Source organism: Ammospiza caudacuta, chromosome 28, assembly GCF_027887145.1.
Source record: "Ammospiza caudacuta isolate bAmmCau1 chromosome 28, bAmmCau1.pri, whole genome shotgun sequence".
NCBI lineage: Eukaryota > Metazoa > Chordata > Aves > Passeriformes > Passerellidae > Ammospiza > Ammospiza caudacuta.
Window position 1 is genome coordinate 830,001 of NC_080620.1, and position 24,801 is coordinate 854,801.

The 24,801-nt window shown below is 45.7% G+C and overlaps 3 protein-coding genes and 1 pseudogene across 4 annotated transcripts in view; 2 read left to right on the top strand and 2 right to left on the bottom strand.

Annotated features, from left to right (window-relative positions):
- The first annotated feature begins 26 nt into the window (after positions 1–26).
- Positions 27–5,250, top strand: LSM7 (LSM7 homolog, U6 small nuclear RNA and mRNA degradation associated). The gene is made up of 4 exons (XM_058821119.1): positions 27–71; positions 259–349; positions 1,529–1,600; positions 4,198–5,250. Exons 1-4 carry the CDS (start codon positions 27–29, stop codon positions 4,338–4,340), a joined length of 351 nt encoding a protein of 116 aa, XP_058677102.1. The 3' UTR covers positions 4,341–5,250.
- A 1,852-nt stretch (positions 5,251–7,102) lies between these two features.
- LOC131569052 (kelch-like protein 24) lies at positions 7,103–9,710 on the top strand. The gene is made up of 3 exons (XM_058821258.1): positions 7,103–8,024; positions 8,745–9,156; positions 9,380–9,710. The coding sequence occupies exons 1-3, from the start codon at positions 7,103–7,105 to the stop codon at positions 9,690–9,692; spliced, it is 1,647 nt and encodes a 548-aa protein (XP_058677241.1). The 3' UTR covers positions 9,693–9,710.
- Positions 9,711–10,053: 343 nt separating this feature from the next.
- Positions 10,054–20,809, bottom strand: LOC131569088 (ceramide synthase 4-like; annotated as a pseudogene).
- A 1,501-nt stretch (positions 20,810–22,310) lies between these two features.
- Positions 22,311–24,801, bottom strand: part of LOC131568843 (ceramide synthase 4-like) — a 45,135-nt gene continuing 42,644 nt past the window's right edge. For both annotated transcript variants that reach the window (XM_058820968.1, XM_058820969.1), the window contains exon 11: positions 22,311–23,394. In XM_058820968.1, the coding sequence (XP_058676951.1) occupies positions 23,203–23,394 (192 nt within the window). In that variant the 3' untranslated portion in view covers positions 22,311–23,202. The remainder of the gene's footprint in view (positions 23,395–24,801) is intronic.

Here is a 24,801-nt window from a genome sequence, read left to right on the forward strand (position 1 = left end):
CGTCACTTCTGGCGGTGCCGAATGAAATGGCGAGTGGCGGCGGCGGTGGCGGTGGTGCGGGGAAGATGGCGGTGAGGAACGGGGTAGTGTGGGCTCGGTGCCGGTGGTGCCGGTGGTGCCGGTGGTGCCGGTGGTGCCGGTGGTGCCGGTGGTGCACCTGCGCCCCCGTCCCGCCACCGCGGCATCCCGCAGCGGCGTTCCGGGTCTGTGTCTCCGCCGATGGCGCGCTTTAACTGAGCCGTCTGTGCTCTGCCGTAGGATAAGGAGAAGAAGAAGAAGGAGAGCATCTTGGACCTCTCCAAGTACATCGACAAGACCATCCGGGTGAAGTTCCAGGGCGGGCGGGAAGGTGAGCCCCGCGCGTGGCTGCAGCACGGAGCTCTTTGGCCTCTCGGCATTTTCCCTCAGCCGATGCCTGTCGGCTCTGCCCTCCTGCTCACGCTGCTTTCCCATCAAGGGAAGCGGAGGAATAGCGGGTGCTTTGACTTATTGGTGGTTGCACTTAATGGTGCGAAGGTTCTCTCGTTTAAGTGTTCCATTGATCTCCTGGGTGCACTTCTCTTATTAGTTGTTTTGAACAGCCTTATTTTGGCTGGGATTGGTTTTTTTTTTTTTTTTTTCCCTTTCTTTCTTTTGGCATTGCAAGGATGCACTTAAAGGGACAAAGAAACATTTATGGATGTAACAATTAATGCAACTGTCGTGCCTGTCATCTCTTGACATGGTAAGCTTGCCCGGAGCGGTTCAATACATGCCACGGTGCCTTTGCATGCCCGTCCCTTCCCAGCTGGGCAGGTCCATCCCAGTGCTCTTCGTGCCACCCGCAGGCACTTGTTTGTCTGAGTTTATTTACCATGTGCTGCAGTTTCAAACTCCACTGCAGCCTTGTGCTTATAAGGGTTTGGAGGTTACTTGAACTCTTCACTGAGAAGTGTATTTGTCAAACTGGGAAGTCCCTCTGTGTAATTCTGTGATATATTAAGTGCCTAGTCTTGTGGAATCACGTTCTCCATTAGGGTAAAGTGCTGGTCTATCTGCAGTGCCTTCCCGTGAGGCAGTGCTTATGCTAAAGGCATGATGTGCCAGGAGGGCACCTGGAAGATGGGGTTTCTGAGGAAAGAACTTAAAATATGGTCTTGCTTCATTTTTAACCATAACCTTTCATTAAGGATATTTATTTTGTGTTGGAGTTGTCTTTTTTTTTCTTTGTGTGACTTGTACTGATTTGTTATACAGTATTCTTAAAGTGCCCTTGAAGTTGTCTGAAAGCAAAAATGTTAGTGTCTTGAAGAACATTTGGAAGAATTGATTGAAAAGTCTGTAAGTTTTAATTGGTGCAATGCAGACCAGTTTTTGTGTACTTGCCATTGATAAAGAAGACACTGTTTAATATCTCTGGCCTCATTTGTTTGGACTTGCCTGAAGGAGGGAACAGGCCTGGAGAACTGAATCTACCTTTCATGAAGTCTTATGTTGCTGTATGCCTTGTTTTGGTCCTAATCATTGTTTTCTGTGTGGTCTTCAATAGCAAGTGGTGTCTTGAAAGGATTTGACCCTCTTCTGAACCTTGTGCTGGATGGTACCATTGAGTACATGCGAGGTAAGTAACGTGCAATCTTTGGAAAGCTTCCCTTCCCTGGGTGATTTTCTTGACAGAAATCTTACAGTTCTGTAAGTGAATAAGGAGAAACTGCAGATTAACATCACCCAAACTGCAACATGCTTGGGATAACTGTCTTGTAAAGAAAGACATAAGGTGACGGGTCTATGGGACCTGATAGCATGTTCCTGAGGGAATTGGCTTACACTTCCCAGGCTACCCTAAAACATTTAAAAAGTGATGGCAGTCAGATAATGGGAAAGAAGGAAACATTGAAACCATTTTTCAAAAGGGAAGAAAGGAGCCTGGGAACTACTGTGCTGTCAGCCTGACTTCTTGTGCCTGGGGTGGTCATGGAAAGGATCCTCCTTGGAGCTCTGCTAAGACATATGGAGGACAGGGACGTGATTTTAGACCTCCACCATGGCTTTACCAAGGGAAAATCCTGTCTGAACAACCCAGTGGCCTTTGACACTGTCACAGTAGCAGGCCCCCAGCTGGGTAATAATTAGCATTGCCTCCATGGTTCACAGAAGGCTGATCAATATTTTTATTTTATATATATGTATTTATATATATCATTATTAAGAAACCCATTGCTTTTATAGCAATTGCATTGCGATACACCTGGACTGAATTGGTCCTCCAATCCAAACACTATCCCCATTGGCTAATTAAGAAATCACCCTTTGGTAAACAAATCTCCATAACACATTCCACATGTTCACAATAACAGGTGCAGCAGGCCAAGATAAGAACTATTTCTCATTCTTTTCTCTGAGCTTCTCACAGCCTCTTCCCAGGAAGGCCTGGGAAAGTTGTCTGTTGCTCTCTGTGGCCTGAGAGCAGCTGCCACACCCTACAACATCCTTCTCCCTAAGTTGAAGAGAAATGGATTTGATGGGTGGACTGTTTGGCGAATGTGGAATTGGTTGGATGATCATATGCAGAGGGTAGTAGTCAATGGCTTCATGTCCTCGTGAACATCAGGGACAGGGGGTGTCCCTCAGAGATCTCTGGGGACCAGTACTGTCTAGTGTCCATCAGAGATGTAGGCAGTGGGATCAAGTTCACCCTCAGTCTGCAGGTCACACACCTGAAGGATGGGGGCATCCAGAGGGACCTGGACAAGTTTTTGAAGAGGGCCCAAAGGAACCTCATGAGGTTCAGCAAGACCCAGGCTGGGGGATGAATACTGAGAGCAGCCCTGCTGAGAGGGACTTGGACTTGCTGGTGGATGAGAGGCTGGACAATATGTGCTTGCAGCTCACAAAGCCAGCTGTATCCTGGGCTGCATCCCTACCAGGGAGGGGATTCATCCCCAGGGGGGGATTCTGCCCCTCTGCCCCTGGGCTCAGGTCAGACCCCACCTGCAGAGCTGCCCCAGCCCTGGGCAACAGCAGCAGGAGGACGTGGGGCTGCTGCAGCCGGGCCAGAGGAGCCACGGAGATGCTGCCAGGGCTGGAGCCCCTCTGCTCTGAGCCAGCCTGGCACAGCTGGGCCTGCTCACCTGGACAGGAGAGATCTTTGAGGAGTTAGTATTGTGCCCTTTCAGTTTTAAAGGGACATAAAGGGAAATGCCAGGGGGTGAATGCTTCAGCAGGCCCTATTGTGGCAGAGCAAGAGGTAATGGGTTTAAACTAAAGGAGGGCCAATGTAGATATAACAGAAGATATAGATCTAAGGAAGACAGGGGTTTTTTTTAATGAGTATGGTAAAAATACTGGGACAAGCTGCTCGGAGAGGTGGTAGGTGCCCCATCCTTTGGGAGCATTCAAAGATGGGACTCTGAGCAACTGGGTCTAGTTAAAGATGCGCCTGCTTGTTGCAGGGGGGCTGTACTAGATGACCTTTAAAGGTGATTCTGCAGCAAAAGTTAGATTAAGCACATTCCCTGTGATAGAACATCCCTGGTCGTCCTTGCTTGAGCTCCTGTATAGTTACCTCACTGGCTGCCCTTTTCCTCTAAAGCTTGAATAAAGCAGTGTCTCTTTCTCTCTGATACAAAAGCTGTCATTTGATAGGACAGTGTTTTTGAAGAGTACTCTCCAACCTGTTTAAAAGGGAGCACAGAAGCTTTGAATTTCATCTTTAAAGCAGAGTCTTGAAACGTGTTGTTCATTTCTATTGAATATAGAGATATCTCTATATGGAATACATATGGAATATTGGTTTTGTTTGTCCTAATCCAGCCCTATTTGGCCTGGTCTGAGAATGGACTGGTGCTCTCTTCCCTAGTGCATTGAGAAGTCAGGGTCTTTTTCTGATCTATGTTAATCCCCAAGTGTTTGTCTATAATGACATTTGAAATGGGATCAAGAGATTTTTTTAATCTCACTTACTTAGAGGCTTATGAATTCTTTAATAACTGTGTTCTGCTTTTTGTTGCATACAAAGCAAGTTTTGTTATTGCTTACTGTAGGTAAGGTCTTGAAAACATCAAATGTCACTGCTGCATCACCTGTATGGTCCGTGTGTTCAGTAAAACAAAGCAGCTATGCCAGGAAAGAACATGCATGTCTGTGCCTTTTAAAGTTGATGGAATTTGGTTTCCTTTTCTTATTTTCCTGTTCTAACCATGGATCTCTGCTTCTTAGATCCGGATGATCAATTTAAATTAACAGAAGACACACGTCAGCTGGGACTTGTGGTTTGCAGAGGGACTTCCGTGGTTCTGATTTGTCCACAGGATGGAATGGAAGCGATTCCAAACCCTTTCATTCAGCAGCAGGATGGCTAATGCTTTCTTTGAATTGTCTCTGAAAACTTCGGGGTGCAAGTCATTGGAGAAAACTATCAGTGTGTGAGAAGCTTCCTGTTTTGGGGGGGAAGTTTGAATGTGTATTTGTTAGTGTGAAAGAAGTCAATTTTTATTTTTGTGGCTTTCATAAATGATGAGATGATGGGGAATGTAAGAAGCATGTTCTTGTTTTTCTCCTGCCCCCAAATAAGCGTGTAACTATGTTGTTTAGAGCTGACAGAAGAGAAAATATTGTTGTGAATTGTCTGAGACCTTCTTGATCTTGTGAGTTTTGAAACAACCCCATAAAATTAGTTATGAATGCCCTGAATATTGGTTATATTCTTTCAATTTTTAAACACATTAAAATGCCTTTATTCCAAATTAAAAGCCTAAACACAGTAGAACATATTTTTCTTCCTCTTAGATATCAGTACTCAACTGGGGAAGCATTATGTTGCTGTCTTCTGCTGTTGAGTTCAGTCTGTTGTGCAGGAAAATTACTTCCTTGTGTAGTGTCATCACCTTTACAAGGGATGTAGCCAAGAAGGTCTTTTTCAGCACTTGTTCCAGAACTGGTGGGCTGTGATCTGTGTATCAGCAGGCTCACATATTTCTACAGAGGACTGGTCTAACTTGTGGGATAATGCTTGGTTGAGTGACCTAAACCTTATGGAGGTAGCTATTTGTTACTTAGAATTTTAGGGGGAGAATATTTAATATCCTAACATTTGTTCAATTGTAGGCAGTATCTGGAAGTACTGCATATTTTTATATTGTAGCTATCCACTTGTGGTTTTGCCTGTTATAAATTGATTTGTAAGTAAACATTTTTATTTCTTTTATACTGCAGAAAATGCAAGATATGAGGAGTTCTGAGTGAATAAAGACAAATTGATCTGTTTCTAAATGTCTGTTTTTTAATCTGTAAAAGTGCACTACAGCTGACATAAATCTAAAATTAGTTCAGGAGGTGCATAAACACTGCAGGATCAGGAGGGACCAGAGCAGAAGCCGTACTTCAAACAGGGAATTGATGGAAAAGGCCTGAGAGCATCTTGTCCCTCTTCTGAAGCATTTTAAAGACTACCTGGTTGAGGCATGTGCCTGGAGCCTGTAACCTGCTTCTGCCACCTGCTCTTGCCTTTATAGAGGACCCTTTATGAGGAGGCTGTGGCAGAGTGAATTGTTTTGCTGGCAGCAGCAGTTTTGTTCCTGAAGGGTGTCAAGAACACATGGCAAGTACAGGTTGTATTGGTTATTTTGGCCACAGCACTTTTCTCCCGTGCATAACCTTTCCTGGATCAGCTCCAAAATGGGTGGGAACTTAGAGTAGATTTCATTTTAGTGAATCTGACTTCCAGGAGGCTCTGAAACTAGGGACCAGGTGTTGTGTGTGATGTTGCCTGTGTGAACTTGGGTGCGTCTGGATTTTAATCTGGGGACTCACAGAGCTGTCTATAAAGTTGTGCTCCTCACAACCTAGTTTTCTAATGCTACAAAACTTGCTTGTGAAACTGCATAGTTCAAAAGATAATCCTTATTTAGAGTGTGAGGAGTAGAATTTGCTTGCCATCAGCCTGAGCAGAGTCTTGAACTGTCCTTTTAGGTGGGAGAAAGATTGCTGGTGTTGATGCCAATAATGTGCTGCACTATTTTTGCACTCTAAGTATAGCATCAGAAACAGACCTGCTGGGACTCTCTGGGCTGGATTCTGGGCTCTCAGTGTTGGGAGATCTGCCTGAAGCAGATCAAGTGTGTAAACTCTGGAGAGGGGCATATTCCCAACATTTCCTGCTCAGGTGATTGGTTCCTTGGTCTTTCTTGGGAGCTGCATGGCTCTCCTGTTCTGTAGCACAGACTCTGAGGTTATACTTTGGAGTCAAGTACCTGAAAAGAAGAATTTGAAAATAATAGGGGACAGACATTTTAGCAGGGCCTGTTGTGATAGGACAAGGGGTAATGATGGTTTAAGCTAAAAGAAGGGTGATCCAGACTAGAAATAAGGAATAAAGTTTTTATGATGGCATGGTGAGACACTGTCAAGGCTTCTGTTTGCTGAGCTCTGCCAAGAGCTGGGAGTGAGTCTTGCTGGTATGGGCTCTTTGGGTAAGGGACTCTCCTTCAAGGTCCCTATCCAAGTCTCTTCATGCAATAGCTTTGGAAAAATTCACTGTGGCATTAGCTGTTGCTTGTCCTACATCTGTGTTTATTTAGTGCTTTTAGATTGAGGATGACTGAACATGTGAAGCCATCTGGGTTTGAATGAGGGCTCACTCCTTCTCTTACTGAAGTATAAAGTTAGATATCTAATAAAAACTGTAATCACATTGGTATTTGGTTAAACTTGAACTAATGAAAGATGAGATAATGGTTGTTTTTTTCCAAATGGGTTCAATGTTTTTTACAACTTCTTTATATTTACTCACTGCTTAGGAATCTTTTGGTTGCTTCTCCAGTTGTTTTCTTTTTAGCCCAGGCTCTTTGCTTGGCTAACAGCTCCCCTTATTTGCTGTGGCCTTACCTGGTAAAAGTAGATGCCAGTCAAATCTGTAATTTTTAGGTTATACAGCTGTTCTGCTAATGCTGTTCAGAAAGCAGCAGAAAAGACAGAAGAACAAAGCAGGAGAGTAGAAAACATGCTATTTTTAGGACAAGATTGGTTTATCTCATACTTATCCTAGCTGGGGGGATAGTGTTTCCAGAGATGGAAAGGGCTGCGTAAGACAGAGTTAAAATTAACTGCCTGGCAGTATACAAGCATGGAGCCTGCACAAGAGCCACAGGAGCTGGGACCTCAGACAGAAATGATTGCAGACACAGTTCTTGAGGTTGGAGAGAGACTCTTCCAGGTCAGCCGTAGGGTGCTTTCAGTACACAGTCGATATTTTGAAGCCATGTTTTTTGGAGGAGCAAGAGAGAGCTCTGAACAGCACATAGTGATCAAAGGGATTGATGCAGTGCCATTTCAGGCACTACTTGAGTTCACTCGCACGGCCCAAGTGCTCATAGGTCAAGAAAATGTGACCAGCTTACTGGAAACAGCTGATTTTTTTCAGTTTGACAGGGTGAAACTGTTGTGTGAGAAATTTCTGGAGAGAGAACTGCATGTTTCAAACTGCCTGGGCTTGATGACCTACTCACAGCAATTTGCCTTTACAGAGTTATATGTGTCTGCTATGAATGTGGCTCTCACTCACTGGGGGGATGTGATATGCCAGGAAGAATTTAAGGCATTACCCAAGGAAATGCTGGTGCAGCTCCTGAAGAGTGATGACCTCTTCATTTCAAGAGAGGATGTGGTTTTTGACAGTATTATGATTTGGATAATGGAGGACCCAGCAACAAGAGAGGAAGAATTTCTGGATTTGGTGGGCGAAGTCAGGGTCACTTTTCTGAGTTTGTCCTTCCTCGATATCTTGGTGAAACGCAGCAAGCGTGCTGGAGAGACAGATATCTTTTCCAGACTAATAAAGAAGTTAGACAGCTGTCCCCCACCCAGCTGGCAAAATCCGAAACTCTGTCCTTATGCTGGCCGGAGCTATGACACCTTATATGTCCTGGGAGGAAAGCATGACAAGGAACAGCAAGAATTATTTCTCTTTCAACCTAAAACAGGGACCTGGCAGGCTTGTTCTCCCCTGCAGCGCAAGAACCTCACCCAGTATGCAGTGGCAGCAGTAGGTAACTTACAGACGAGGGAGACTGAGCAGATGCAAACAGAAGTTGAGCCTGAGTCCCAAATGCAGGGAGTCCAACTGTTGCTGTAAAACTGTTGTGCTCAGCATTGCTAAAACCTCATTCATATTGGTGTTCATATTTGTTCAAAGAATGCTTTTTTCTTCCTTGGTCCTGGGAGAGTGCTAGACAACACTATTCTCCTATAGCAGAAACTATGCAGTCTCCCAAGCTCCTTAGCTTGACTTTATCTGGAATTAGTCTAAGGACTTGGCTTTAAAGCCAAGTGTATTTTTTGGCCTTCTCTTTTGTAGTGATTTAGACATATGACAGGTGACTTCTGATTTATAGTTGCCATTGCATTAAACTTATTTACAGATGTTGGGAAATCTTCATGCTTGGAGACTTTCAAGCCAGCTCAATACTATGGCTTCCTGTATTAGTGTTGGTAATAGTTCTGTTTCTGGTAGGAGTTTAGAAGTAAGATCGCTGAGGTTCTTTCCAACCAGTGTTTCCATGATTCTGTTCAAAAATGGGAGCAGGCTTGGAAAGACAGGCTGGCTACATTTCATAGGCCCAATGAATTAAATACTGCAAACTGATAGAGCAGTGATTTTCTCTCATCTTGCACCTTATCAATACAGCCCAGAGTGAAATGAGAACCCCAGGTATCAGGAGCAATTTTTAGCCTTTACATGACTAGTATTTTCTTTGCTGTGCTTCTAGGGAGCTTCCTTTTTGTGACAGGAGGATATTTCCGGGATGAATTTGTGTGGTACAGTGTGGATTGGGTGCTCATCTACAACTGCTTGGACAATTGCTGGCTGGAAGGGCCAGCCATGAAGAAGTCCCGCAACAGCCACTGTGCAGTAGGAGTAGGGCTCCACTTGTACGTGCTCGGAGGGAGCACGGATGAAGGGATCATCCCAGCAGTGGAGCGCATGGCTCTGATGGAGTCAGAGTGGGAAAGCATGAGTCCTATGGCTCAGCCTGTGGAGAGAGGTGATGCCACCAGTGTGGGAACCAGGATCTATGTGGTCTGTGGCCTGGATGAGAATGGACACGTGTATGATGGAGTGCAAAGGCTGAACACAGAGACAGACAGCTGGGATGTCATCTCGTTCTCCCCTCTTCCAAGGTAAGAAATAATATTCTGGCACCTGGCAGAAGATGAAGGATTCTAGTGTTGATCCAGCTCCAGGAAGAGGTTATAGTGTAGAAATCCGTAAGTTCTGTCCCTGCAACACTTCTGTGATTCTCTGTTTTAAATAGGACTTCTGATCTGAGGACCAAGGTTACCCTGAATATTTCAGGGGCCAAATCTGTCTGTTGATTCTGATCAAGGGTTTCTTCTCTCTCAGGTATGACCTCTGCATCACATCCCTGAATGGGGCTCTGTACACTGTAGGAGGGGAAGCTTTTCGGTTTGATGTGGAGACAGATGAATGGACCCAGGTGAATGAGGAATGCTTGACCCAAAAGTTCTTCATGGGATGCAGCACTGTGAATGGACAAATTTATCTTCTTGGGCAGAGGAAGGGAAACAGCACCCTCCCCATTGCAGTCCTCTTTGATCCCTACACTGATGTGTGCCAGGTCATAGAAAACAAACTCCCTTGCCCTGTTCCTATTCATGGCTGTGTCTCTGTGCGAAGATTTGATACATGGGCATAAGAGTGGAAGATGTGTACTTTACAGCTGAAGGGAGTTAGATTGCATCAACTTTGGCCTGTGACATTTAAACAATTTTATTCCTTTGTAATTTTACCTTTTCTTTTCTACTTGACAAATGAACTGAAGCCAAAGCCAGTGCAAACTTTTTCTACACAAAGGCTGCAGGTCATTATTGAAAATGGTAATTGGTATTGTTATGGCATGTAAACTCCTTAGGGTTGATGCTTAGTAAAGGGCTGTTCTGACCTTTAACCTCTGTGTCTCTCTGTTCTTTGAACAGCTGGAAAATCACTGCCTCATTGTTAGAAAATATCATAGGATTTAAATAATCAAATGGGTGTCAAGGGAATCTTCAGCAGGGTTATAAGCCCATAGTGCTGTAGACAGAGCCAAAAACCCAAACAGTAATTGCTGTCAAGCCATACTTAATATCCAGTGCCATTTTAGCCTGAAATAAGCAAGTTTCACAGGTTAATTATGGCTAAAATTATCTTTAGTCAAGGCTGAAAAGCACCACAGAAGGTGGGAGACTGTTCTGGATTTATGGATTCAGGTATGTGATGACAAACTTTTGCACATTGAGTCTTAAGAATCTGGCTTTAGTTTCCTTAGTTGTCTTTGGGTTCACAGCTGCAGAGACTCAGAATAAAAATGCCCATCCCAAAGCACTAAAATAAAGTTGCAAGGAGCAGGGTCCTGCACATGGCTGTAATTAAAGACTGTGTATGAGGAAGAGAATTTCCTGGGCAGAACTATGGCCTATGGGTGGTAGGGATTGATCTCCAAGGGTGCTCGGGCCTCCCAAGTGTGGAGAGGGAGAGAGTGGCTGCCCCATGGGTGCAACAGATGGAGCTGGGAGGCTGCACTGCAAGCACTGCTGTCATCTGTACTGTCAGTCTGTCCTCTGATGTGACGCAGCAAGAGAGCTCCTGAGCTGAGTTATCATCGTCTCCAGAGAAGGGGAGAGGCCTTAAAAACTGAGAGGTGTTGGTGAAAAGCAATCCTGCCACTGTGGCAGCTCTGTCAGGGCAGCAGGCCTGCAGACATGGAGCCCTCTAGGTCTGCTTTGGCTTCCTCTCCTCACCTGCTCCCTCCCAGAGCTGGGGGTCCCATGATGGGGCTGCAGCAGCCAAGGCTGGGCCTGTTCTCTGGGCCCAGAGGCCAGTTGTGCCCTGGAGGCTGTATAAGTCTTTTGAATTATGAAATTCTCATGTTTCATGTGGGGTTTTAAAAGAAAGCATCGTACTTGAAGGATTAATTCATGAGCAAACCCTTACCCAGGGATCCCCATGAAGGGTCTTTCACCTCACCAAAGGGTGGCATCCTGCTCAAGGCTGATGCTCCACAGAGAGAGGGTGGCTGCCTGCCTTCCAGCATTGCAGCCTGCAGACCCAAATTCCAGAGTCCTTCAAGTGAAAGCTGGTTCAATGTTTGAGTTACATGATGTCAGGCTGCCAGCAAGCTTCAGAGAATTTCCTACTGACATATGGTCTGCTAGTGTAAAAAGATTTCATGCAAAATGTACATAAACCAGACTTTTTTTGATGTAATTAATTTTTTACATTTACTTAAAATTTATTGTTATGCTATAAATTCTGAAAGTTAGAACTTATGCAAGAAATTACAAGATGAAGCATCATCCAACTCCCAAGTTATCCAGGTAAAATGATAGTGTTGTAATGCTCCTATTTTCCAATTTTAAAAATGACATCTCAACAAAATTATTACATCCATAGAGAAAGCTTTCATTGATAATGTATAATTTCTGATGGAAAAAAGTGCCTTTGGAAGAATTTAGTTCCTTTCCATTTTATGAGACTTTTCCCTGAGTAGACATGCAGTAAGCAAAATCTTTTAGACATTAGAGCTATTTTGAATAATTCATAAGAAAATACAGCTTGTATAATTTAACCTGGCCTTAGCTGCAGAAATGGTTTATCCCAGAGCCTGACCATTTTATACTTCCCAAGTGAAAACTTATTTGCCATTCAAACCAGTACCTTTCACATGCAAGTCCTTTCATGGGGTGGCTGGCAATGAATGCCACTGTCTTTTGAAACTGCAAATTGGTTAAATCTTCCCCAGTTTTAGTTTATTATCTCAGGAACCTTTTGGGAAGGCTTTGAGATAATGACAGATAGGAGCCATATCTTCAACATCTTGTTCAACCCCCCTCTTCTCTTTATACAGTGGGTCTTTGGCTGGTATACCCTTCCATTCCTGGATTAATGACTATGGAGTAGTAGTAAAAGAATATTCCTAATAGAAGAATTATAGGAAACAACTCCTGAAGTGACTTAACTGCTTATAGATGTGATGAAATTCACCACCTAGGCCTCAGGCACACTGCAGTGAAGCCCTGTCCAGCCTCTCTCCCAGTCCTGTTCAGCCTTCCTGCATTCCAAACACTGCCTGGATCCTGGTGTTTTGCAGCAAGCCCCGTGCTATTCTTTGTTCTTTGCCAGATCCTCTCCTTGCTCTTGTCACTCTCTTTAGTGTCACTTCTGGCATCTTGTCTTTTCTGAAGAAAAGAAAGTTTGTATTGTATTTAAGAAGACTAGTCCTGTATTCATTCACTGCCCTCGGGGCCTAACGTGGCAGCTAAAATAAGAGGTGTGATCATGTCATTAAAGCCAGTGCCTCATTGTCCCTGCAATGGGAGGCTCAGAAACCTCATCCTTATCCCTGCGTTGAGGTGTCAGATGTCCTGACCACCTTTTGTGGCACAGACAGCCACTTCCAAGCGGACTTGTGTGGCAGAGGAAGTGAGAAGAGGTGCCTGCTCTGAGCAGAGCTCTCCATGGGCTGTCATGTGGGAGCACACGTGAGGAGCTCATCAAGAAGGTGTCAAACTGCTTGCATAATGCAAACATAATGTGAGGATGAGAGACCAGAGGGGTGTTGAAATAAGACAGGTGGATATAATGAGGTATGAGTATAAAGCTTTTTGTCATAAGGTGGTGCTGTCTCCATACTTGAAGGTTTTGAAAAGTAAACTGGAAAAACTAAACTGGGAAAAGCCTTAGGTAACCTGATCTGATCTCACAGCTAAGTTCTGCAGGCAGGAGGTTGGACAAGAATATTTCTTATCTCTCTTCCAATATGAATTATCTTGTGATTCCATGTATTTGCTGCTCACCTGTTGTGGAAATTTCAACCAGCACTTGGTGTGGTTCCAAAACCAAGGCTTCTGTGCATAGAGAAGGCAGCAGTAAGAACCCAATGCCTTTTAATGACACGTGAAGACCATGGGAAGAGGTATTGCAAGGACTCAGTGTGCCCATGCTAGATTCAGTCTGGCTCTGAGCTTTGGAGAAACTGGTTGGCAAAATGCATTTATCATTAGTGAATGTACAAGATGTGATAGGGAGAGTCTTTGGAGCAGTGGGCAGCAGCCACAGCCAGGACAGGCTCTGCTCTTGTCTGAGGTGCAGGTATCTGTGGGGAGCACTTACACCAGGATCTAAGGCAAGAACAGCAGAGTGACATCTCTGACACCTAGCCAGCTCCACCCAGGGAAAAGGGAACTTCTAAATCAGCATTAGGGATGATTCTGTTCCATACCCCTGAATTTGTCCTTCTTTGGCTTTGCACCCACAGTCATGACCACACATCGTCTTTGGATGGGCTCTTTAAAGTGGCCGGGGACCATCAGCCTCATTTGCAATGAACAAAGAGCCCTTGAAAGACGTCACTTCACAGCATGACCCTGCTCACATGCTTACATCATACAGAAGAGCCAGTCCAGAGAAGAATGAGGTGAAATAAAATGTAAATCTCCAACTAACACAGAAAACAAGGAATTAAGACCTCCTCCAGAGTTGAAATAGCTCCCCAGGCTGTGCCCAGGATGCCCACAGGGGAACCTGTGCTTGTGTGGACAGAGATTTGCAGAATCTCAGCTCTGCTGGCACATGGGAGCATGTGCTGTAAGGCTTGAGGGTATCCCCTGCCCAGCCAGGCTCTGCTGAGATCCAGGCTTTGCCCAGATTCCTTGGGCATCCCATCAGTGCCAAAGAGGATGCAGTAGGACTACCAAGATGCCTCTCCCTGTCTCCTTTTGTCGTGTGGATGTTTTGTAGATCACCTATCAGATGCTTATACACCCCAGACAGTGGAAGGCAACCAGTTTTTCTCAGTGATGGTACAGGAATACTGGGGGATTTATAAGTTTCTTCAGAAATGCTGCAGTAGGAAGCACTGCACAAGCTTTCAGGTGGAGAATATATTTTTTAAACATAATAACATGATTCAAACACAGAATAATTTCTTTTTCAGAGGGGGAAGAGGAGTAGATCTCTTACCTGATGGGGGTCTTTATGTACATATAGCATTAAACCTCAAGGTGAGAACCAGAGATAACTTGATTCTCTTGATCAAGACACTTGGTGACTCCTCTCTCCACCACGACTCCATGTATTACTAAGATATGCAGGAAGATTTAATGTAACAGAGCAAACAACTTCAGGAAAAGGAAGGCTGTCAAGACTTTGGTGCTTTCTTGGGTTGTTCAGTTTTAACCTCCCTCTTTCATGGCATGCACTGCCTCCTAACTGCACTTCATGGATTCATTTTCTGCCCAACCATCCGTGCTGACAAGATCTTAAAATTTTAATTTTGTATCAAAATCACTTTTGAAAATAAGTTTAACACATTTTACAAGGGGCTTTTGTGCTCAAAATCCCTCTGAGGGATTTTGAGATTTAAACCTGTTCTTCATCAAGGCCAGTAGACTCTGCTGAGGCAAATTTAACTTTTCAAAGGTAAACATGGGAAGCTGGCAGTGCTGCAGATGGCTCTGTGTGCAGTGAGGGGACCTGCCCTCATGGGACAGAGGCTCTGCTCGCAGCCACAGCAGCTCCCTGGCAGTGGGTTTGGGGTAAGGACAGGACAGAGGGTATTGATGATGTGAAGGCTTCCATCACCAAAATCTAACCCAACTACCCGGCCTCACAGAACTTCTTCATCAACCTGGGGTGGTCCTGGGCCCGCCAGTGCCTGAACCAGGTCTCCACTTTTTGACAGGCAGGTCACTTTGCTTGGCCAGTGCAATCTGCTCCTCCTGGAAAACAGAGCAGGGAGGAAGGACTGAGCCCTTTGCAGGCTGTCATTCCCTGTGAGGGAGGAGGAGCTCTGCTCCCAGGGCCTGCTTCTGCCTGTCTACCTTTGCCCAAAGTACACCTTTCTTTGAAAAAATTGTATCAAGTCTGTTTGCATTTGTGAACTCCCAGATTGTTTTGGCCATTTTAAAACTCCAATTCAGACATATCTAAATGCAGGTTCAGAAGTAAGCACAGCCTCTCCCTGGTTAAATTTTGTCACCTGTACACAATGGGATGTAATGTCTGGCTATAAAAGTCTAAATACATTGTTTTTCATCTCTGATACAATTTTGGCTTATAATTATCAGCTATTGATAAAAGCTGAAGATAAAATAAGTTTCAACTTGGAAAGATAAAGAAATAGACACATGGTTCACTCCATAATGTCAGTAAACCATTCAGCTGTTGAAGTGGCAGTCACAGGCTAAAAGGCATCAATTCTATCATTCTCATTTTCTTCATGAATTCCAAATAACATGATGTGATAAATAGATATGATTTGTGCTGACAAAATTGAAACAGTAATCAATATTGATACAGTAATTAATATCTGGAAATAATAAAACAGTTAAAAGTTGTAATGCCAAGAAAGAAAGGGAGAGGATGGGTTCCACCCCCTCCCCTTCCTGCAGATGTTCAAGCATAGGAGAAAATAACAAGAGATAGCAGTTACTAAAAATTAACAGAAAGAAGGGAAAATCTGGTTAGGTCCCAGGAAAATGCCAGCTATAAGAGATTTATTGCTTTGATTCTTAAATGTAGTAATATGTTAGTCTTGGCTTACATTGTACTGGTTTGGTGTGTATGTGTACCCAAAGGCGAATTAAAGGACATAGAGGAAGAGGAGAGGCCTTCATCATAAACGACCCCCAAAGACTTGTGTGACCACCAAAACAAGTGGTGGAGCATGCGCGGTAAAGATGGTGATGAGGGCAGAGGTAGAAATGTGATGAATCGAAAATGGGAGGAGATGGTATTGACACATGACATATAAGGTGAGAATCTTCACTTTGCAGGCTCGTACGTGAGGTGGCAAGGGTCCTGCACTCCGTACACTGCTGTTATCTTCTGCTTATGCGCTATTATTGGAACCAAATTATCCCTTAATCAAATTATATTGTCAATATATATTTTCTAAACTATTCAATTAAAATTGCTGCTACCTAAAACATTGTTTGGATTTTTTTTATGATGGGATAATTGGGCAAACATAACAATGACAAGAGTTTATAAACTGTGATTAAAATTAATGTAAAGATGAGCTCATAAGCATTTTATAATTAATCTGACAAAGTTTCATCATTATTACAGTAAATTATTTTTTAAAATCAATGCATCAGTGTGAGTCATGATCCAGGCCCAGAGACTGGTGGTGGATGAAGCTAAATCCAGCTGGAGACTGGTGACCAATGGTTTCCCCCAGGGCTGAGTTTTGGGGCCAGTCACATTTATTATTTTCATCGATGATCTGGACAAGGGGATCAAGGACACCCTCAGTCATTTCACAGATGACACCAAGCTGGGTGGGATGTTGATTTGCTGGAGGGCAGGAATGCTCTGCAGAGGCAATTTGACAGGCTGGATCAATGAGCCAAGGCCAACAAGGCAAAGGGCCGGGCCCTGCCCTTGGGTCACAAGAACCCCATGGGACAATCCAGGTTTGGGGTAGAGTGGCTGGAAAGCTGCCTGGTGGAGAAGGACCTGGGGGTGCTGGTCAACAAACTTCAAGCCCTGGCACAGGCTGCCCAGGACTGTGGTGGAGTCCCCATTCTTGAAGACATTTAAAATACGGGTAGATGTGGTACATGGAACATGCTGGTGGCCTTGGCAGTGCTGGGAGAATGGCTGGACTTCATGATCAAGTTGGAGAGCTTTTCCAACCTAAATGATTCTGTGATTCTGAAGGACTCGGAGTTCTGCCAAAAATAAGCAGCCTTAATAGACTCTACCCAAAGGGGTGGTGGCTGCCTTCCTGCCAGAGCCAGCAGCTGTGACAGCAGCTGCAGTGTTTGACACACGGCAGGTCAGGGGTGCTGGGATTGCAGCTGCTGAACGTGTTGGAAGCTGCTGCAATATCTGCTGGTACATCTGTTCCCTGAAGGGGGGCAAACAGCAACTGCCTGGCTTGTGAGGCTGGCGGGCCTGGCCTGGGGACAGAGAGAAGGTGTTGCTTGCCTGGGCTTTTGGGACAATGGGACACAGGAGACACTCACCTTCTTTGGGGTTCTGCCCAGCAGAATGTAGGAGCCTTCCAGTGTGGCGTTGGTCTGAAGTTTGGGCCTTCACTTGTCGCTCACCCCAGTGCCCTGCCCGAGGGCAGAGTCAGGGCTCTGTGAGAGGAAGGAGCTCTGGCACCACAGGACCTGTGTGCCCACATTGCAGCCAGGGTCAGCCAACAGCAGGATGCTGCCAGTGCCATGCTCTGTGCTGGATTTAGAGCCCCAGCACCAGCAGAGTGCTCCCACACCTGGCTCAGAGCACAGCCCAAGGCTCCCAGTGCTGCTCCAGCACCACTCAGAGCTTGGTACCTCTGCCAGGTCAAAGCTGTTTCTTCACAAGCACAATGGCACCAAAGCAAAGGTGGAGTGGAGACAACCGTAACGATGGCTAAATAAGCAATAGTTAAGTTTGCTGAGGCAACAGGACACAGAGCATGCCTCTGTGTTGGAGTATATGCTGGCCCTCCTTACTGAGCTCCTGAGCAGTCCAGAGGATGCCACAAAAACAGTTTGCAAGTGTCTGAGTGTCCCATGGGCTCTGTGTCTAGGGTACCTGACCACTGTCTGCAGCAGGAGCCAAGGACAGAACACATAGGAATATGCTGGTTCCTGCAGGAAACCCCAGCAAAGCTCTAGTGAGAGGCATTGTGTCCTAAATCATGTTGTTTCTAGGAAGCCAGGCGGGTGCAACATGCCTTCCCTTCTTTGAGGCAAGACCTGATGACCCTGGAATTAACTCTGGCTCTTCCTACAGCTCTCATCTGCCTCATCTTCTTACATGGCTGTGCACTGCAGGCAGGAGCCAGCACTTGGGGCAGATGGGTCAGTGAGAGACCCTGTCTCAGCTTAGGGCAGGTTTGCTGACCACAGCTTTGATACTTCATGTCCTCCCCTTTTCCCCCTGGAGTCCTGCTGTGCCTGGTGGGAAGCACTCTGGCAGTTCTGCCCACAGGGGCACACAGCCCTGCTTTAACTGACCAGCTTCCAATTTTCTGAGCGTGAGGGCTGATCTGCACCTCCCCACATGTCAGTCCTTGTTCCTGAAAAAGGGGCTCAAAGCCCTCTCTGAATCCATCTCATGGGATGAGCAATGTGGATCTGTCTCATTTCCACACCCAAGTTCTGGGGAGATGCTAACCAGTCCCCAGGCTCCCTGGGGTGACAAGCCTGCAGCTGGGACCCTGGAGTGGATCATCATCCCTGACAGAACTGGGGTCCTCTGGTGCCAGGAGGAGAAAGCGAGGCAGAGCTGGGCAAAGAGTGATGTGAGCAAAGCGGTCACGGCAGCTGCAGGAGCTCTGGGGTAGGGAGCTCACACAGCACCTTCAGGAGCATCCTCTAGGATCAGGCTGAACCCTGGCTCAGCTAGGGGCTTCCAGCACTGACATACCCACTAAATCCCTTATCTGTGCTGCAAGCTGCCTTATCTGCCTTGGACTGTCTCCAGAGGGACCCACCCATAGCTAAGGTGTGATTGAGATATTGACTTGTCTTTTCACAACTACAGGTACAGGAGAAAGGGAGGGCAGGGGAAAGAGCTGCCATACCATACAAATACCATATGGTATGAAAAGCAGAGAGATTCATTATTCTTGGGGACAATCCCATGTACACTTTGTAGTGGTCAGGAGACAGGCAAGGATTATTCTGGAGCAGCCCTGCAAAACACTGGTGACAATCAGCACAGGAAAAACCAGAGGTGCTGCACTCACCTTTCAAAGATGCATCAGACAAAGATCAATAATGGGGCACCAGGGATGCAGAGCAGGAGGTGCTGAGGCTGTGGGTACTGTATGTCTGCAGACTCCTTCAAGTCCTCCCAGATAGCTCCAGGTGACAGGCAGTATTCATGGTGCCAGAACCCCTCTGACACTCCCATTCTGGTCAAGACAGTGGGCACAGAAACCAGAGCTGCCTGCAGCAAGCAGGTATTAGTAAGGCATAAAGCTCACTGCTAAATCAGGATTCCCAACTCAACAGCTCATCACTCTCTGTCCCAACCTCTTGCTCAATCCGATGAGAATGTCAGACCAGTTGAAATATCATCACTTGTTCTGATGTGTCTGTGAGCTTGGAGGTGGGGTAAGATGTCCTAGTACACGAGAGTGTCAAGGAGGTGGCTGATTTCAATTTCACTCTGTTTCACAGATGACACCTCCCTGGTGACACTATCAGCAGAGTCATCTCTCTTGCCCCCTCTTTCTTTCCTTCTCGTTCTGCAAAGCCCTCATCTCTTAATCAGCTCTGACACCCAGCAGAGGGTGTGGATGGATGTCCCAGGGGAGACCACCCATTGTCTACATCCATTAAAATCTTCTGGCATCTTCAAGGCCCCAGCAGTCCCAGTTTTGGTTCCTTCATCCTGTCCAGTGACATCCCATATCCTGTTTGTGTTTTGAATCCTCATGTACTGAGCACAAAGATGAGGCACTGCTGCCCAGAGCAGTTCTGGAGTGCTCACACACAGACCAGCACTCCAGGACACCCTTTCTCCTGCACCACCTTCCTCTCCTCACCTGTGTTCTGTCAGTCTCTGTGATGTGAACTGCAGCAGACAACATGCAACACCATCATGAAGAACCTTCATTATCAGCTGATTTTGCTCTTTGCCTTTCCCTCCCCCTTTTTGGGGGCACCTGCACCAATATACAGTTGCAAACAACCAGTGTTGGTCTCTCACAGTCAGCTCAGGTGGGTTTCCTCACCAGGCTGGTGAGGGACCTTTCTGAATGCCTTTGCAAAGCTGAGCAGGGTGCAGGTTCTCTCCACTAGATGTGCTCACGAATTTTTTGGGGTAACTCCAGCAGAGTGAGACAACTTCCCCACAGACACCCTGCCCCTTGGGGACTCTTTCCTATTATGTTCATATCTGTTTCCAAAAATTCTATCATATATAATACTTTCTCCTGCTCTGACCAGTCTTAATGTAGACTACAGAAGGCTGAAGTTTCTTACATTCCCACTGGAACCTTCTTAAATTTTTCTGATAACAAGATGATTTGAAACAAAGAACAGCATTCCACAGTTGGTAGTTGAACTCCTCTAAGAACAAATTTTCCTCCTGCCAGTGGGTTTGAAGGTTTGCTGTTACTCAGGTAATCTGTGTGCTAGGTGACATTTTCTCCCCTGTTGGCTTGAAGTGGATCCTCTTGCAGTATGTTCTCAGTGAGATGTCAGGTATTGAGCCCTCTCTCTCAGCTGGGGAGCCACACAGGGCAGCTCACTGCATTTCTTGGCCTGACCTATCCCTGTGTTGCTGCCACCATCATTTCTGAATCCAGTCATCTTGCCAATGTTTCATACTGCCTTTCAAGTTGTTTCTCAGGATATTTCTTGGCCTGCTTTATCACATGCTTACATTCATCTGACAAAGTTAAAGGTCCCTTCCCTTGTTTAGACATGACTTCAGCTTTTTGAACAAGGCCTTGTCTTTATTTGCAGGCACTGTGTCTGCTGTACCTTTGAGAATGAGAAAAGCAATGCTGTTCCAAGTGCAGCCATCCAAGAAAAGGTTCCCTTGGGCATACATTTCCAAATGAAATCATGTGAAAATGGAGATCTTTGAAATTTACTGTGTGCAGGAAGAAGGAAACAACCGTGCCAAATTATTCTTAAAACAAGATCCAAAATGGCAGCAGATGTCCACAATTCCTGGAGTCAGCAGATTCAGGTCAGCCATAATTTTGGGCTAGGGCAACCTGGGGGCCCCACTGTGCCAGCCTTGACTCACCCACCTCCCAGCAGCCTGGAAGCATCTATATGTGCTGTTTTTCTCATGGCTCACCTGGAGCTGCATGCCTCGTCTCCCACAGCTGCTCACTAACATTATGTGGGCACACAGTTTGTGATGCACATCTCATCAGTGCATATGGGGGATAAAAGTATGGGGAAAAGAGAGTCAGGCCCTGCTTGGTGCCCAGTGCTCCATCTGGAAACAGAACTCTCCATTAGAGAGTGAGTCCTGTGAGGAGAAGCTGAGGGAGCTGGGGGGGCTCAGCCTGGAGAAAAGGAGGCTTGGGGTGATCTTCTCTCTACAGCTCCCTAACAGGAGGATGCAGCCAGGCAGGAGTTAGGGTGACAGGAGCAGAGGAAATGGACCCAAGCCATGCCAGGAGAGGTATGGGTTGGACATCAAGAAGAATTTTTTCATGGAAGGGGTTGTTAAACATTGGAATGGGTTGCCCAGGGAGGTGCTGGAGTCTCCGTCCCCGGAAGTAATTAAGAAGTGATTGGACTCTGCTTTGGTTGACAATGTGGTGACTGGTCACAGGCTGTACTTGATGATCTCAGAGGCCTTCCCCAATCTAATGGATTTGGTGGTTCCATGATATGCTCTGCTGGGTTTCTCAGCAGACAAGTGACAGGCTAGCTGCAAGTTTTCTACAACAGCTGTTCTGTGGGGGGAGCTGTGATGCCCCCTGTGTGAAGAGAGAAGGGCATGGATACACTATAGTCTTAAACACTGTCACACTACTCAGAAGCTTCCCAGCCCTGGAGCAAACATAAAGAGAGAAGGTGGAGAAGCAGGGAGGGAGCTGAATGCTTCTTCAAGCCTTAGCAAGTTGATGGCAAGAAAACAAATTCACCAGCTGACCTGCCTCAATGAATCATGACTGTTATGCTCAGCTAAAGGCAGCACTCAGTAATTCTTGCTCAAATCCAACAGCTCTCCTGTATCTTTGATGTATCTTTCATAAGAACCAGATTTGCCTCCTAACAAGCTTATCTCAATCTTCAGGGACACAACAAAGCCCTGAGGGTCAAATCCAGCAGGCATTAACATACACTGGCTCCACTGGGCATTATGCAGACTCTGGGAAGCATTCTGCTCCTAGGAGGAGAGGTGATGTGATTTTACAACAGGGAGCTTTCCTAGCCTCCTAAAACCTCAGAAAAAAGAAGAATAGATATTAATTTCTCTCCTCACACCCTTGCAAGGCCAAAGCACCTCCCCAGTGTTGCCATCTTGGACTTGCCATTGTCCTGGCAGTACCAAGTAACCTGGCCTGCCCCTATGTCTAGTGTAGGGGTGTTCCAAATTGTCCCTTGTCACAGGGCCAAACACAGTCTTACTAACAGGAGACAAAGGTGGCAGCTGCAGGTCTTTACTGGCATGACTCAGTGTGCCTGTGTGTCCTGGGCAGGCAGCACCTTCCCCTTGGCAATGGCACCCACGTGGGTCTCCCCAATCACACATCTACCTGCAGCCAGCCAGGTTTACCTCCTGGTGGTTAAAGAAGTAGAAAAGAGACCAGACGATCAAACCTTTAAAAGTAATTTATAAAGAACATTTACATTCAGTAGTACAAAATGATGTAGCATTTCAATATCCCTCCTGAGCACAGCACCTGCAGAGAGGCGGGACCATACGCTCAGATCACAGCAAACACAACATGTGCTTCCAACTTTCAACTGTCACAGAATTACAGAATTTTATGTGTTGGAAGGGACCCACAAGGATCATTGAGTCCAATTCTAAGTGTTGAGAAACAGCTGTCTGGACTTCCCAGCTCTTCCAATGTGATTTGTGTGGGTACTCCTCCAGCCTGGGCTTTGGAGCTTAGGGGCAGTAAGTAGGGACTGAGATCCACACATTACAGAACTGGTCACTGGCACAAAGAGTACCTCCCTTGAGAAGACCATGTTTTATCTTATGCCTTTCAAAAGCTTTCATTTCACTGTACTCAGTTTTAATTTTGTGAGTGCATACAGGGCACCTGTTTTCTCAGATGAGGTATCCCAGTGATAAGATTTGTCACTCATCAGCCATAATAATTACTGGCAATAGGTCAGGGCCTCCAGAGGCTGATCCAGGCCAAACAGATTCCTATCAAACATTAGGTGGGTAAAACTTTACACTGCCAGAGTTTATCCACCTTCTTATTTTTAAAGTATTTTTCAAGATTAACACATTTGACAACAATTATGGTACAGTCTTAATACAAGTCAAACCACTTTGATCCCTTGCTATCTGTTTTGAGGCTACAATCTATAGTAAGCTTTTACTGAAGGAAGACAAAAAACTTCCTTCAAATATCCACTGGCTATAAACACCTTGGTTTATGGGAAGCAGGAATTCAGCTACAATACTGCAATTGCACTCCAGTTTATCTACACAGTGAGCAAAACTGTTTCTACTGATGGTGGCCTGGGGTTGCTGGAGGCCAGGCCAGCATCACAGGACAGCAGCTATCTTTCCTTGGCATGGCCATTGGCACGGTGGGCTCTGTTGTCCAGGGGCTCAGAACCATTCCTCTGGATATAACCATTGCTTGTGACGTTGCTGAAACACGTGATCCCATTTTTCTCCTTTTCTCTAATTTTATCTCTTTCTTCATCCTTGTCACTTTCTTCTGTGTCACTTCTCATGTCCTTGTCCATCTACAAAGGCAGGTGAGTGAGAAGCCAGATAAACAGAGCAGTTGCACAAGCAGCAGTGATGGCTGAGCCACAGGCTGACCATGCCTCTGCTGCCTCAGCTCCCTTCAGCCTTCACATCACCCTTGGGAGCAGATTCTCCCTGCCTCTTTGCTTTCAGTCTCACTGGAATCTCATCTGTGACCCTGATACACATTCCTGATACACAGAATTCCTGAAATTAGGAATTACAGGCTGCAAAGCAGAGCAAAACCACAAATGCCCAGGACTGAGGACAACTGTGCAAGCCTGAGGAGATCCACGTTGCTGCCCTGGTCACTGGCAGGGGGGAGAAGGAAGGGGAGGCAGTGAGTCAAGCTTGATTACACTTTCCAAAAGGGACAAGGAGCTAACTTGTGCCTACATGGCCTGGGTGGCTGCAGGCTGACAACACTGGGGACAGGCTGGAAACATGCCTCCCAAAGGCTCAACACAAAGCCACTCCACTCTGACTGCATTCAGGTTTATGGTCAGGTTTTTCCTCTTGTTCATTGACTGAGAGACCTATAATCCACTCCTAAGTATTTAATTATCTGCCTTAAAAGGAAAGCAAAAGAGAAATAATGGGATAAAATGACAGCTTAGAAAAAAACAGCTCAGCACTTCCTGGCTTCTCAGGCTGTTTCTACTCTGCCATATAAGATGCCAATATTGGGGACAAATTCACAGTGTCACATTCCTTGTAGGATAGAGGGGAAGCTGCAAACCCCTTCTGTGACCTCAGCTTTAGAAACTGCTCAGGGGAAATCAGGTGCTGCCCAGAAATTTAGTCTCCATTTATGGCTGTCCATTCTTCTTGAGATCTCCCAGATCATACTGAGAACTCTATTTCAGCTCATGCTCTTTCCAGAGATCACTACAACCAGATGCAGACAGGATTTGTAAAAATCTAAATTTGCACTGAATTCATTCGACCTCCAAGGACAATATGGGTGGGAGATAGGATCTGCTGTGAACAACCTGCACCTTGGATCACTCTGGAACTGACAGATCAGGAAATATGCAGGAGTCTGGACCTGCAGCATAAGGACAAATAATAGTCAATATTACTAAATATACCCATTTATAGCCAGAGAATGTGGCTGAGGCCTTAAATCTGGCAAGATTCCCAAAGGAACTATAAAGCTGCTCTCTCTATGAGGGAATGAAACTTGTACTTCAGGATCTAGGCTGAGTACTAATTGCTTGGGATTAGGAAACATCATGTGAGAAGGTGGTAAAGATTATTCTGTAGCCAGAGAGGAAAACCATGGAGACCAGAAAGGCCTGCAAGAAGAACATGAACTGATTGCAGCAAAAGTTTTGTAGCTCTCAAAGAGAGAATGTCCTGTATTCTTGCTGATATTGCTTTGGGCTACAAAATATTGTCAT

Excerpts from the sequence above, each read along its gene's own strand:
- LSM7 (XM_058821119.1), top strand. The coding sequence starts at position 27 with ATGGCGAGTGGCGGCGGCGGTGGCGGTGGTGCGGGGAAGATGGCG. Across the intron at positions 72-258 it reads GTGGTGCGGGGAAGATGGCG|GATAAGGAGAAGAAGAAGAA; the intron begins GTGAGGAACGGG and ends GCTCTGCCGTAG. Across the intron at positions 1,601-4,197 it reads TACCATTGAGTACATGCGAG|ATCCGGATGATCAATTTAAA; the intron begins GTAAGTAACGTG and ends TCTGCTTCTTAG.
- LOC131569052 (XM_058821258.1), top strand. The coding sequence starts at position 7,103 with ATGGAGCCTGCACAAGAGCCACAGGAGCTGGGACCTCAGACAGAAATG. Across the intron at positions 8,025-8,744 it reads GTATGCAGTGGCAGCAGTAG|GGAGCTTCCTTTTTGTGACA; the intron begins GTAACTTACAGA and ends CTGTGCTTCTAG. Across the intron at positions 9,157-9,379 it reads TCGTTCTCCCCTCTTCCAAG|GTATGACCTCTGCATCACAT; the intron begins GTAAGAAATAAT and ends CTTCTCTCTCAG.